At 45.5% G+C, this 14,838-nt stretch overlaps 1 protein-coding gene across 1 annotated transcript in view; it reads right to left on the reverse strand.

Moving 5' to 3' along the window:
• PMPCA (peptidase, mitochondrial processing subunit alpha) overlaps positions 1-14,838 on the reverse strand; it is an 88,487-nt gene that overhangs the window by 25,672 nt on the left and 47,977 nt on the right. Inside the window, exon 8 of the mRNA XM_069241605.1 lies at positions 10,824-10,916. Within this exon, the coding sequence (XP_069097706.1) occupies positions 10,824-10,916 (93 nt within the window). The remainder of the gene's footprint in view (positions 1-10,823; positions 10,917-14,838) is intronic.

Here is a 14,838-nt window from a genome sequence, read left to right on the forward strand (position 1 = left end):
AGTTATTTGGCTGCATTATAGGACTCAAGGTATATGAGACTGACAAGTCTAACAACATTCCGTTTATGGACAATGACCAAAGGCTTCAGGTTGAGTTGGACACGGTCAAGTACATTATAACAATAAGCTATTTATTCATCACTTACAAAACTGTCTAAACAACAGTTGTTTTTGTAGGAATATGCACAGCACAATAAAGGATACCTTCATGGTGACTTTAGCATCCAAAATGTATGCTCTACATCATTCACGTCTAGTGAAATAACCACAATGTACGAAGGGCCTAAAAATGCTATTACTTAAATTTCCCCACCTATACCCTAGGATGAGCACATCCTTTGCTTGTGGACCAGTCCCTCACAATTGCATCATCATCTATCCAGCCCAGCTGTTATACATTGTCCTGCTATGCATGTTTATGGCACAGCACATGCTTACCAAGGGTGGCTGGTGAGTCAAGGACGGACTGCAAAAAATAGAGCATTAGTTATCAATATGGATGTAATTCCTTCTACTCTGTCATTCTTGCTTTCCCAACTTGATTCTACAGTCTCAAATAGCCTAGAAAAAAGAAACAGCATATGCAAAAATCAGACTTCAAGCAAATATGCCACGCAGAACATCCCAGCGAATGGATTAATCTTTGCAAGAAAATGCATACTTTCCGTACATTTATACTGTGAATAATGCTTACAAAAAGCACGTGGGACTGGTGAACGGATTGCTCTCCAAATATCTGCAAACGCACGATTTTTTGAAAAGCCACTGATGCCGCGTTTGCTTTGTGTACATGAAAACAAAGTAGGCAGAAACCTCCACATAACAGCCACAAAACTATCACTTGGCAATAGAGCCCATAGCCACATTGTTGTCTGTGGTGAAACTCTCACAGGCATTTAAAACAAGATCTGCATGCAGTCATTTTCTCCAAGGAGAATTTCAAAGCTGTGCCAAGGTCCATGTTGCATAGAAGTTTCACAGGTCAAGGATGCATGCAGTCTTGAGTGAAATCAGAGAAACTGTACCCTACAGAAGATACAAGTCTATCAAAACCTTAAGAAAGAAAGACTTGTCTGTTCTCTACATCTTATTATCTTTGTGGAAAACAGAAAATTAATCCCTGACAGTGAGAGAGAGCTTGAAATCACAAATTCTTACACACGGGTAACAATGAATAAGTGACTGTGTTCTACGTCAAGCAGTCAATGACACAATATGCTGCAAGTTCAAATTCTCTGTGCATTAAAGAGACCCTCCACTGTGGGAAGAGGTTCACAACAGGATGATGCAATTGGAGAAGACTGAAAGTGCTGCTTATGTGCCTCATCTTACAAGGAGAAAACGTCTTCAAGCCCATTAAGGTAGGCAATAACAGCTGATACTTAATGTCTGTAGTATTAAACCAACATTCTTGAATCCACTATGCGTCATCAATGTTAAGACATCATCCAAGAAGGCCTGTAAAGAAATAAGGATTTTTTAGACCAACAAGGAGGCCGCATTTTAGACAACCTCTGCAGCCTGCTGAAAATCCGCCAATATCCTGCCTGACAAAATCTGCCTGTGGAGACTGGGGGAAGGAGTGGGCCTGGCCACATCGGGCAGAAGACTTTGTGGACCGGCACAGTGTGCCAATCCACGGTGCCTTCCTGACTCTAAGATAGCGGGCGCTGCATGAAACTGACCTGGGCCCGTAGCGATTTATGGAGCCTGGGCGCCCAGTAGGGTCCGTAGAGACGGGCCTCTCTCCTAGGGCCTTGGGCTGGGTGGCCCTGGACCCCCTTTCCCCCCTGAGGGACACCCGGAGACAATAGCACAGCAGTAGACAGGAGGAGGAGGACAGCGTGTGGGGGATGGGTGGTCTGGTGGGGCCTATGGCACAGCCGGCCTTGCTGAGGTGGCAACATAACACGCCCCCTCCCTTGATGAAGGTTGTCAGCTGCCCCCTGTTTTTCTTCTCTGATTCACAACCCTTCTGCGGATGATACTGCTGGAGTGGCTGGTTCGTTTGTGGGGCCCTCCGCGCCACAGCCAGACCTCAATGCCATCCTTAAGGCGATCCACAACTCAACTCCATATAGACCTCTCACTGATCAGACAGGACTTGCCAAAAACCAGGTCTCGAAACTTGTGTCTTTGGTGACTGTACTCCAAGAGCGAGTGGAAGATGCGGAGAACCGGGCACTGCGCAACAATCTGCACCTAGTGGGCCTACCAGAGAACATGGACGACACGGATGTGGCGGTGGCCTTTGTGAGTGGGTTCCGTACCTGGGTGTCTGCAGAGAAACTATCTCCCACATTCACTATAGTATGAGTGCACTGCTCCATGGCGCATCGGCCACCTGTAAGTGCTCCACCCCGCCCGGTAATCCTGAGGATCCTAACCTTTGGGGACCGGGATGCCATCTTACGCGAGGCCAGAGCCCAGCTGGATGTCCGCTACCAGAACTGTAAAATATTGATCTTTCCGGTTTACTCTAGGGCAGTGCAGCAAAAGCGCAGATCCTTCAATGTCGTTTAACAGAAACTGCGTGCCCTGAATCTCTGAATCAAATATGTATTTTTTTGAGACTCCAGAGCAGGCCTAGGAGTGGGTGGCAGAGAAACGCACATTGCAGACCCTAGAGCCGAAGGAGGGGCTAGCAAGTGGTTCTGGAGACCCTGGGGCATCATTGCTCGCCCGATCGAGGTAGAAGCAAGCTGGGGGCAGGGAGCAGAATGGATGCCCGGATGCCTCGCTGCTGTGTTAGGTGCAGACAGAGACTGGCCTGGATGCTGTCCTGGTGCCCACTCCCACCTTTTTTGGCTTGGGGGAGAAGATGCTGATTCCTTAGGACTGACTGCAGGTGCTGTGGGCTGGGCTTGGGAAGAAAGCTGTGAATGGGGCCTGGGCCGGACAATATATGGCAGCTGCCGGAACTGATGGACCTGGGGCGGCTGTCATGGCCTGGGTGACAGTAACTGCTTCTTGTTGCTTAATCTGCTGTTGTCAGACAACACATCCATATCGAAGGCATTGTTTAGCTGCGAGGTCCCCCAAAACCGAGGAGTTTTAGCTTGTTGGTTTACATGATCTATTGGGAAGGGGCAACAGATGCTTCTGGAGTAGAAGTATTGGGAGGGGGGGTAGGCGGTGGGGGGGGGAGGGTATCACGGGGAGTTGTGTTATGTTTGTGTTAATCGCTTGTTCTCTAGGTTAGCTGTGTTCGCAGTGAGTGTCCTATCTGACAACATGTTTACCCTCTCTGCCAGTGGCAGACCATCCGCTCAGCAGCTTCGGTCCTATGAGGAAGCTTGGCGGAGCCCACCACATACATACGTTATAATGCCATGCCCAGGATACTATCCTGAAATGTTAACCGTCTGCTAGACTGCATTAAGAGATCAGCTGCTCTGCAATATATCAACAGGTACCGCCCTGGTGGTGGCCTCCGGTAGGAGACCCACCTGGTGGGTTCCCAGGTTGCATTTTTAGGTCGTTTTGGCTATGACCGGGTGTACCATGCTGGATTCTCCAGCGGCTTGAGGGGGTTAGCCCTCATGCTCCATAAGTCATTGCCCATGTTGGGGCCGAGATCCACGCTGACCCTCAGGGGAGGTATGCTGGCATAGTGGGCCAGTTGGCCGGCAAACAGATCAACCGGGTTTCCTGTTATGTCCCTCCACAGTTGCTACGACCCACTCTGACTGAGTAGCAGAGTCTACTGTTGACCCTTCCACAGGGTACTACGATCATAGGGGGCGACTTCAATGCAGTTCCACATCCTATCCGAGACACTTCTGCTGACCCTCAACCGGGTCAGTGGTCTGGATCGAAAGGTTTGTCTACGTGGGTGGACTCCCTGGGCCTATGTGATGCATGGCATTCCTAGCACTTGCAACTGCAAGCTGGCCTTGTCTCCAGTCCAGATTCTCGCCCGCAGTATCTCTGACCACCCTTCTATTGTGATGGGTTGGGGTGCCCCTTCACAAACCCAGGCCCCAATGTGGCACTTCAGAGCATGGTGCCTGAAAGATCCTGAGTGTGTTGACTTCATGGACTAAAAACTAAGATATTATTTCAGGGAAAACTCTGGGTCAGTGGCATCTGCAATGACCCTCTGGGCGGCCAGCAAACCCTCCCTGAGGGGAATCATCAAAGGATATGTCAGGTGGCGAGAAGCCCAGCAAGCCCAGCTGATAACTGAGTTAGAGAGCAAGATAGCAGACCTGGAGCATCGGGATCTATGGTCAGAAGGGGGAGAGCTGGGGAGACAGCTCGTGCTCCTACGTGCAGAGTTTCGACAGGCATCCATTTCCGAGGCTAATCAGCACTGGCAAGCCTCGACGCAGAGGGTATATGAGCTAGGTGACAAGAATGGGATGCTGCTGTACTGGTTTGCGACGTTTCAGCCCGGGTGGTATCTGTACAGGAGGAGCTGCAGGCGATTGCCCACACTTTTGCCTCCTATTACAAAGATCTCAATGCGCAGGTCCCTCAACCCCCAGAGAAAGAAGAAAATCCCATTCTGGGGAAATTCCACTGCCTCCGTTCCCAGTTTCACTGGCTAAGGAACTAGATCTACCTCCGACAGCTGAGGAGGTGGAAGACGCCATTTCAGGCCTTCAGTCTGGGAAAATCTTTGACCCTGATGGGTACCCCACTGAATACTGTAAGAAATTTCACTCACATGTTGTGCCCCATATGTTGAATGCGTACGAGGAGGTGCTTCAATGTGGCTCATTCGCCCCGGGGTCTTGACTGCACTACGATCGTGGTCATACCCAAGGATAACATACCCAAGGATAACATACCCAAGGATAACCTACCCCGGGATCAATGTTCATCTTATCACTGTTTCATTGATCAACACAGATTTATAAATATAAGTCAAGATTCTGGCAACCTGATTGGCACGCACGTTGCCCTATTTGATCCATCCCGATCAGTGAGGATTTATGCCAGGCAGGAACATGCATCATTGTATACAACGGGTCCAGGTGGCACTTTCGCAGAAGGAGAGACTGGAAGGCGGATTGACACTTCTTCTGGTGGATTTCCACAATACTTTTGATACCCAGGCCTGGAACTTCCTTGAAGGTGTCCTGGTGCGAACGGGCTTTGGCCTGACATTTAAAAAAATGGTCCACCTTCTCTACTATGACCCATCAGCGCAGGTGTGGGTTTATAGCCTTATGTCAGACCCCTCTCCGATTCGATGTGTCAGGGATGTCCCTTTTCCCCCTCTACCATTTGTCCTGGCAATCGAGCCACTGGCTTGCCTTCTACGCTGTGACCCGCTATCAGCAGATGGAGTTTGGGGGAAACGGTTACGAAGATTGTGTGTCTCTGTACACTAACGACATCCTGGTGTTTCTGGAGGAGCCCCAGAGCTTCAGACCCCCATTGCCTAGAGCTCTTGACGCTGTATGATGAGGCCTCGAGGCTGCGACTGGGTCCCAGGAAGTCGCAACTTGTGGAAGTACGAGGAAGTGCAGGGGCAGTGTCAGGTGTCCGGATATAAGGCGGAACACATTTAAATACTTAGGAATTCACCTATCCCCTATACCAGAACTGGCTTGGCAACTAAACATTCAGCCCCTATCCCGGGCTCGAGATGTGGACTTGACCCACTGGCGTCGCTTGTCATTGATCCAATGAGGCCGCAAAGACCTCTTCCAGATTATCTGTCTTCCTCGCTATCTGTATGTCCTGACAAACTTCCCATATTTAGTGCCTCATACCTGGTTCCGGTCCCTCACCTTCAATCTTACATCCTTTATATCGGCAGAAGGGCGACAGAGTGGCTTTGTGCTCCGCAAGGAAATCTCCCTACGAGGGTGGATTGGGGGTACAAGACATCTATATATATTATCTGACTGCTCAAATGGTACCGATCAATGAATGGTTCCCTGGTGGGTGGGACGACCCGGTTTATCATCTGGAGCTCTACCACCTGGGATTTGATCACCTACTGGGCTTGTTGTATGGTGGTCCGATCCCACAGGCCACCCCTGGCTGCACGAGGGTGGCGGTGCGGTGTTGTAGGGTGGCCCTATGACTAACAGGGTGGGATCTGCGCTTTACTAAGCTGACGCCTTTATGGCAGGCCACATGGTTGAGACAGGTGTCCTTGTTGAGGGGCTTTAGGCAGTGGGACAACATTGGATTACCTACCTGAAGGGACACAAATGATGGCGACCACCTAATATCTTTCCAGCATGCCTTGGCCAATACCCAGTAATTTTGTTTCCTCCAGCTGCGCCACGCCCTGCAGGCCCACCTGCTGTCCGCTCTGACCCTTCTGGATCATAGCACTCTTGAGATGAAACTTCTTACGGGCCACCTGGGGAGGGGTGCTATTACTCAAATTTACCGTTCTTTGCTTACAAATACCCCTTGACGGCCTCGCCAGGCTGCGAGACAGGTGGATGGCCTGGGTGGGGGAGCTGGGTGAGAATGACTGGAGAGAGGCGTACCTTGCACCCAGAGAACTGCCCATATCTGCGTGCCTACGGATGATACAGATCAATTACTTCCACATCACATATTTATCCCCATTGCACCTGCAACGCATATGTCCGGGACACCTCCTGGCTGTTTAGATGTGGTCACCTGGAGGCGCACCTTATACAAGTAGCATGGGAATGTCGGGAGGCGGTGGAGCAGGAGATTTGAGGTTCTGGGGTGACCAATTGAGCTGACTGTTAAGGTAGAGCTGCTGGGGCTTCTGGAGGATTTGGGGGCCAAGAGCTGATCAAACCTTTGTGGGGGTTGCATGCCTGGTGGCCAAAAGAGACATTGCGCAATTATGGAGAAGTCCGGCGGCACCATCAATGTCTAAATGGCGGGCGGCGGTTGACTGGTGCTCTCAGTTAGAAAAGCTGATATATGAAGCCCATGGTTGTCCTCAGAAATATGAGAACATTTGGGGAAAATGGCAGACATCATGGGTTGCCCCTCTGAGTGGAATGCCTTTGTTTAGGTGGAGAAAGGGGACAGGGTTGTCATCAACTGTATAGATCTGTTTCAACTGATTGAACGGTTCTGGGCTCACTGTCTTCTCTTACTCCCAAGGTAAATAAAATTGGTTATTAAAAAAATAAAATAAAAAAAAAGTAGCAAAACCAAAGCCATTGGAAATATTAACACAACCAACTGGATCCTTTCCTGGCCTTACAAATTACAGTAATGCTTCATTTGACATTCCCATATATGCTAGTTTCTAGGGACCCCGGTTCTCAAGTTTATCATTGATAGACTGAGACGGAGGGACTGGTCTTCCTAATGAATATGAATCTCAAAACCTGTGAAAGCACCACAAGCTATTGCTGAAGGGTGAAATCAGATCTGAAAGTCATATATGCCTTGGCTGCACACATTTCTGACTTTCTGGAGATTCCTCTCAAAATGATGGACTGAAGGGAAATGAAAGTAATTTCCCTCCTGACCCAAACTGGGAAAATCCATTAGGAAATCCGCTCCTGCTCTTAGATGAAAGCCTACTGAGGGCTGTGGTGATTATCCTCTGCCGTAAATAGGTCTAAATGAGCACAACCCTATTTCCTGAAGTCAGACTGAAGGGTCTTGTAATTCAACTACCACTTAAGAGGAACATGCCACAACCAGCATCAGGTGTCTGCCCGGACACCTGTGTTGCCAGCCAGATGAAAGGCCAAGAGGTACATGTTTTGAAAGCAGGGCCCTCCAGCTAAGTGGCAAACAAATTAAAGCAATCCTCCTTGGTTCAAACAGAGGATGCAGATAATTTTTCCTTGAAGAAGGGGAAGAAATAAACTTAGTCTGATGAACATCTCTGTCAACTCCAGATCATTTGTAGGAAATGTCATTTCTAGGGTGGACTGCAACCTATTAGAGTTCAGACCCTGGCAGTGACCTCCACAGCCGTACTAACAAGAGTCAGTCCTTACCAAAACTGTCAAAAGAAGTGGCTAAAAAGATCAAATCCTGTGGTCGGCTTCACAAAGGTGCAAATCTACATAATCTTTTGAAAGGATTATGTTCATGAGATATGGCCTTCATAGTTGTTCACAAGCTAAGAGCCTGATGGTGCTGCAAGACTAATTTTCAGACAGACTGGAGGAGATGCAGCATTTCCTGAGGCTCCTCACAGATCTTAATGCTTCTGCTCTCTCTCTGTTAATGGCTAGACCATTACTAGAAAAGTGTCTAGCAGAACTCCTTTAAACCAAAGACCTTGGCAAGGAGCTAGCTGAGACTACTAGATGTTCACTGAATACGAAGTTCTGTGGCCTTGTGCACATAAAATTATTATATTCTGGTCTGGTCCTCCAGAGACAACACTTAATTGCCCTTTACTGTAGTAAAGGCAGAGATGCACAACCTGCATGCATCGATGGGAAGGAACTGAAGAAAGAACTTTAATGAACAACCCTGAAGCTGAGAGAATGCCAAACAGAAAACATCTACTATCTGATTCATAAAGGCATTTTCTGCCATAAACGAAAATGTTTTTTCGCTTGTCAGGAATTCAGACAAGAATTCCCAACAGGCACAAATGGTTTTACTACTGCATACACTATGAACATAGACAATTATTCTCATAATCACTCAAGTAGTGGGAGCGAGTAGAACATTGTGGGGTTAGCTTTGAAAATTGGTCAGCCCCCAAAAACGCATATATATGTGAGCATTTGCACCATTCAATCTGACTCCTTCCAAATCTAACAACAGTTGTAGTTCTATTCCTGCAAAGGGCTGGATTATCTTCCCTTTCAAGTTGGGAAGGGAAATGGATCTGCACCAAACCTGGGCGAGACTCTAGGAAAGAGATTTATTTGGGTGAGGTGGACCACTATCACCAGATCACTATGTGTAGCTGTATCCACTTTAGTGTTTTTGAAGAAGTCTCCCCCAGGAACATGAGACAGTTCCATTAGTTAATGTGGCTGTTCTCTGGTCCACAGGGGCTTGGACAGTTGTCTCCTCAAGAGACGCAACTTCCGGTGATGAAGCAGGCAAGATCAGTAAAGAAAGTCCATTGTTCACTAGTTTTTTTGAGCACCACATTACACAATTTACTACACATTAGTTAAAAATGGGTGAAGAGGAGGCATCTATATGAATAGAAATTCCTACAACCCTAGGTCATCTGAAGAAATACAGGAAGATAGAGTCAAAGACTTTTGAGGCACTGAGAATAATTCATCACTTGGAAATGATAAATATACTGAGGACCGAGACACCTATCTCAAGGGAGAACCCAAAGGTTCAATGACTGTAAATGCTGAATTTTAACTTTCGTTAGTAAATGAGACAAAAACACTAATGGTACTGGTACTACTGCAGAAGCAATGTACTTACCCCCCCTTTTGTGATGCAACGAAAAAAGAGCATCCAAAGAAAGACCCGTTATAAAATCCCAGATAGCAAAATAAGTTTGCATTTATTAACACTAAATGATGCAATTTTCAAATGCTGCTACAAGGCTAAGTTGTTTTGGCCTTCCCCTCAGCTCCCGCTCCCCCAGTACAAGTGCACCATTCACAGGCAATAATGTTGATTTACTAGAACCTCATGACATGACACACAAAATTGTGACTGATTAGTTTTTGCACCTTGCCTTTCTTGGGGATTTTGCTTGAAGAGCTTGATCAACTCCAGAATGCCCCAAGATGTTTGGTTGTGTTCCAAAGAAGGAGCACTCCAATGCAGTACTGTAATAACCTAGGTTTTAATAGGTGACCCTGTACTATGGCAGCCTCAGCCTTTCGAATAACTGCTCTTACAAAGAGGTACTTAAAAGTGTTAATGAACCCTGGAAGGAGGGAGGTGACCCTTACACTAGTTCAAATAGGCAATTCTGAAAAGGAAACCTTTCTCACTCCTGAATCCCTCTCAAACAAATGTGACAAGGACTTGGCCACAAAGGAGATGGCAAAAGTGCTACCAGGTCTACCCATTGACCTCTGTTGGATTCCCACACAGGAAGGAAAGAACAGGATATAAATACAAAAAGTGCATAAACAGAGGGGGCCAAAAGGTGGAAAAATACGAATGGTGCTGCAAAGGTTTGTGATGCTGGGGGGTATGGGGGATGGGTGGATGAGAGGCATGAACTGAACATTTACCATTTACTTCTGGTCTCCTTGATAACATTTTAAGTGACAGCATCTTTTGGTGAATCGTTTTCGATCCCACCTGCATTACAAGCATTTCCCCAGCAGTAAGTAAGAAGGGAAAGCAAGACTTGCACAATGAGTACAACAATTATCATACTACTGAATAATTGAACCTTTGCTGGCTTGCAAGAGTTTTAAGGAGGCGTACTGCGATTCAACCCGCATCCAATAACAGTTGTAATCATGAAAACAACCAGTGTGATACCATTTCGACTTTAGAGGACTATTCACAAACTCAACAATCTGCAAATTGATGTGCTAGTTGAGCAGATCACATTGCTTAAGCTCTTGGTCCAGTTTGAACCAGTCTGATTTGTGTATATAACCATCCATCCAAAAACCTGATCTCCAAGACTGTCCTGAAAACACCCACTGGTGGTCTTTCTGCACACTTAGCCTTCCAATATACTTTAACATTTCCCCAAATTAGGAAATCTGAGCACATTACTATTTCAAGTAGAATGCATTTCACATTAACCTAATTCATTCTCCCTTGTGTCTGCTCTAATGTCCCATGTCCATACACATTAGATACACAGTGCTTTCTGTTTCGTCAAAATAGACCGGTTCAGTGCAAATCTACAAATATTACACATGCATTAGGTAAACCATATTCTCAATGAAGTTGTAGAACTGCAATGTAGAGCAAGTGTTATTACTTCCACAAAGCATACGCACCAGAAATGAGCAGCTTTCCAGGCCGATCATGAGGTGAGTGAGTTCTGGGATTGGAGTAGGACCCAAACTAACATCAGACATGTCTTTTTCAATCTGGAGAAAGGGAAACAAAATGAATTATTTTCCACTTTTAAAGAAAAGAGAAAGAAACATCGAGAATGCCTTCTCTATATGATACAGCATGATCCACGGAACAGCGCTGCTTACACTAAAACCCTCTGGTGCCACATTAGAAACGCCCAACCTCACAATAATCAGATTTTTACATAGTCCCTTCTTCTCTTTTTCCCCCAAAAAAGGAGCAGTGTTTGTGCAGCTACTTTTAACAAAACATGGAGCAATTCACATGATAGTTGGTGGCATTTACAAAACTAGCTACCAATTATAATTCAGTTTAATTAGATGCACTGATGTCTGAAAGGTGATTGTTTTCCTGAACTTATGATGTCGTACAACTTCTTCGTAGCCTAATACAACATGATATTGCAAACTGAAGTTATTTAGTTCATTATGCAACGTTTTATTATTTGTAAAACATATTTTATAGAAACTGAGACACATGACTACACAATATGGAAACAGGCAGCTTAAAACAGTTAAGACAAATTACAAACAATAAACGAGTATCTAAATGAGCCTAAACAACTCTGTAGATATACAACGCGACTCACAGTGGTCTGAAGGGAGATATAGAAATATCAAGAGTGCATAGTACTTCCACTGCATTCTGGTCACGATTTACAAAAGGCCTCCTTTGCAGAGGAAAGAGAGAGGTTGGCAGCACAAGTAATAATTTACTAAAAATAATTAGCTTTTTCAAGTGCTTCAAATCACGCTTCTGTCATTTCTGAGTGCTCCAGGTAAGTGTTACTTTTGCCCAATTTAATAGGCCTTCCTATCATTCATTGCAAACAATAATAATCTTTATTCGATCACTTACAAAGTAGGCAACAAAAGAAACAAGATAGACACAGATCCATAAATAGTTCTAACAAGTATAAAAGGATAAGAAAGGCATCAAAAAGCACTAAAGACATGAGTAAAAATTGTATGCCTAAAAATCTAAAAGGACAAATTTAAAAACATTACTGAATTATGCAGCCTTTTGGAAAGGAGGCTACCACTGTACATAAGTCAGGATGTTCTAGTTGCTGCATATGCTTGCTAAATTTGGATTTTCGTAGCACAGGCAAAAAAATAGCATTTGGCAGGGGGAGGTATTAATTACTGAAGAAAACAAAATGTAACAGGGTCAGGGGAGACAACCCATCACACGGGCATGTGCATATATCAGAAGAAGCAAAGCGTCCTGTGGGAAACAGACTAGCCACATAATTAAGCCTATCCTAAACCAGGATAACATCATACGTTCTCAAGTGCCTGGGACCAGATTCATATAAGGTAGCGCTCTCAGTGCAGTTTTAAAAGACAATAAGGGCTTCAATAATTCTCTACCCTCTCTCTGAGCCCTTCTATGAGAGAGAAAAAACATTTCCTAATCCACCCTCTGTTCTTTTTGCAAATATCTGATGGCTTCTCACAAATGGAAGGGCAGATTCGGGTAGAAGTTGCCTCCCTAATATTTTTAGGCCAGGGTATCCTGTTCCCATGACCGCAGGAGAGACAATCCAAATGATTTCTCTGTTCAGACTAGCTTTCTCATTATACCAAACTGTGCACCAAAGCATCAGGGAAGCAAAGCTAATCTGAGCCTCGATACACTCCAGGACCGTTCGTGGTGGATGGCAAAAAGCGACATTGATAAGGGGACCCCAACACATGGCGACACACACTATTTTCCTCGGTTTGGATACTACCCACATTTCTATCATCCATACACATGATCCACGATCAAGGACGATATAGGAAGACACTTCCTACTTTAGAGGTTTGTTTCCTAAAGAGGAGGCAAGAGAAACGAATGAACTAACCACATGCCGAAAGCCATTTTCCTGCTGCTGACACATGGCGCCCAAGAGCATGCGCTATCATACATTATGCCAAGATATGGAAAATTGGTCACTTTCTCAATGTCCCCCCCACCCCCCAAAAAAACTAACGCAGCAAGTTCCAACGTTTTTAGGGCTGCACACCATAATAAAATATTTGTCAGGTTGGTTTCCATATCCAACTGCTTCATGAACAGACTAAAAGTGGAAAGCAATGTCTTCAGATCACTAGCCGTACAGGCAAGCAGCACATCATCGTCTACATATAGAAGTGTAGGAACAGATTTTTTGTTAACCGCCGGGACGTCTGCCCCTGAAATCATTAGGAGGGCTTCCACACCATTTACATAAAGTAAAAAGAGAAGAGGTGCCAGCACACAGCCCAACGTACTTCTAGTTTAACCGGGAAGAAGGCAAAACACTCTCTTCCATACCCATGCCTCACCAAAGCAACCAGGTCCAGATGCAGGTCCTCAAAAAAGTCAACAATTCCTCCTCGAGACCTAAGGAAATTAAAATGTCCCAAAGTTTGGATCTATTTACACAATCAAAAGCACTTTATAGATCCATAAATGCTAAATCGAGGGGACTACATTTGGCAAATGTATATTTAGACACTAACAGGCATTGATCTATAGTTCCAAGCCTTTTCTAAAACCATATTGAACCTGTGAAAAAATATTCTTTTCTGAAAACCAGAAAAGCAGTCTGTCCAATATTATTCTCCCAATGATTTTAACAGCGGAATCCAAACAGGAGATTGGGCAATAGCACTTTGGGTCCTGTGCGTTCTTCTTTTTAAAAACTGCCATAATTGTGATACAGTGACAGGTGGATGGAATGCCTACCTTATAAGCAGAATTTATAACCCTGATAAGCAGAGAAGTCCAGAACCCTGGATTTTCTTTGTATATATACACACGAGGATCCCATCGGGGACCAGGTGCTTTTTGCAAGGGCTATTAATGATGGCACTGAACACCTCCTCAGAAAATAATTAAATATTCTAAAACAATGTGCAATCATCAAACCCTCTCTCTTGGATGGAATCATTGAAGTGATAAATTCTACTAAAATGGGGGCTCCATTCCTCAGGACCTATGCGAGTACTGACTTTGTTGGGAGCGGGCTCCGGAAAGAGGCCGGCACATACTGCCTTCCAAAAAACCTGAGGGTCTTTGGCTTGGCAAGCATGCACCAGGGTTTCTCATTTCTCAACCTTCAAGTTGGTCTTCCTCTTCTTTAGTACCAGGTGTAGGAGGCTGGACTGGCTTGTAGTGAGTACCAAGGGGTACTTACACCTTGCACCAGGCCCAGGTATCCCTTATTAGTGTATAGGGTGTCTAGCAGCTTAGGCTGATAGATAATGGTAGCTTAGCAGAGCAGCTTAGGCTGAACTAGGAGACGAGTGAAGCTCCTACAGTACCACTAGTGTCACTTGCACAATATCATAAGAAAACACAATACACAGATATAATAAAAATAAAGGTACTTTATTTTTATGACAATATGCCAAAGTATCTCAGTGAGTACCCTCAGTATGAGGACAGCAAATATACACAAGATATATGTACACAATACCAAAAATATGCAGTATAGCAATAGACAACAGTGCAAACAATGTATAGTTACAATAGGATGCAATGGGAGCACATAGGGATAGGGGCAACACAAACCATATACTCCAGAAGTGGAATGCGAACCACGAATGGACCCCAAACCTATGTGACCTTGTAGAGGGTCGCTGGGACTGTAAGAAAACAGTGAGGTTTAGAAAAATATCCCACCCCAAGACCCTGAAAAGTGAGTGCAAACTGCACTAAAGTTCCCCAAAGAGCACAGGAGTCGTGATAGGGGAATTCTGCAGGAAAGACCAACACCAGCAATGCAACAACGATGGATTTCCAGACGAGAGGACCTGTGGAACAAGGGGACCAAGTCCAAAAGTCACGATCAAGTCGAGAGTGAGCAGATGCCCAGGAAATGCCAGCTGTGGGTGCAAAGAAGCTGCTACTAGGCAGTAGAAGCTGAGGATTCTGCAAGAACGACAAGGGCTAGAAACTTCC

This window comes from Pleurodeles waltl, chromosome 6 (assembly GCF_031143425.1).
Source record: "Pleurodeles waltl isolate 20211129_DDA chromosome 6, aPleWal1.hap1.20221129, whole genome shotgun sequence".
NCBI classification, from domain to species: Eukaryota; Metazoa; Chordata; class Amphibia; order Caudata; family Salamandridae; genus Pleurodeles; species Pleurodeles waltl.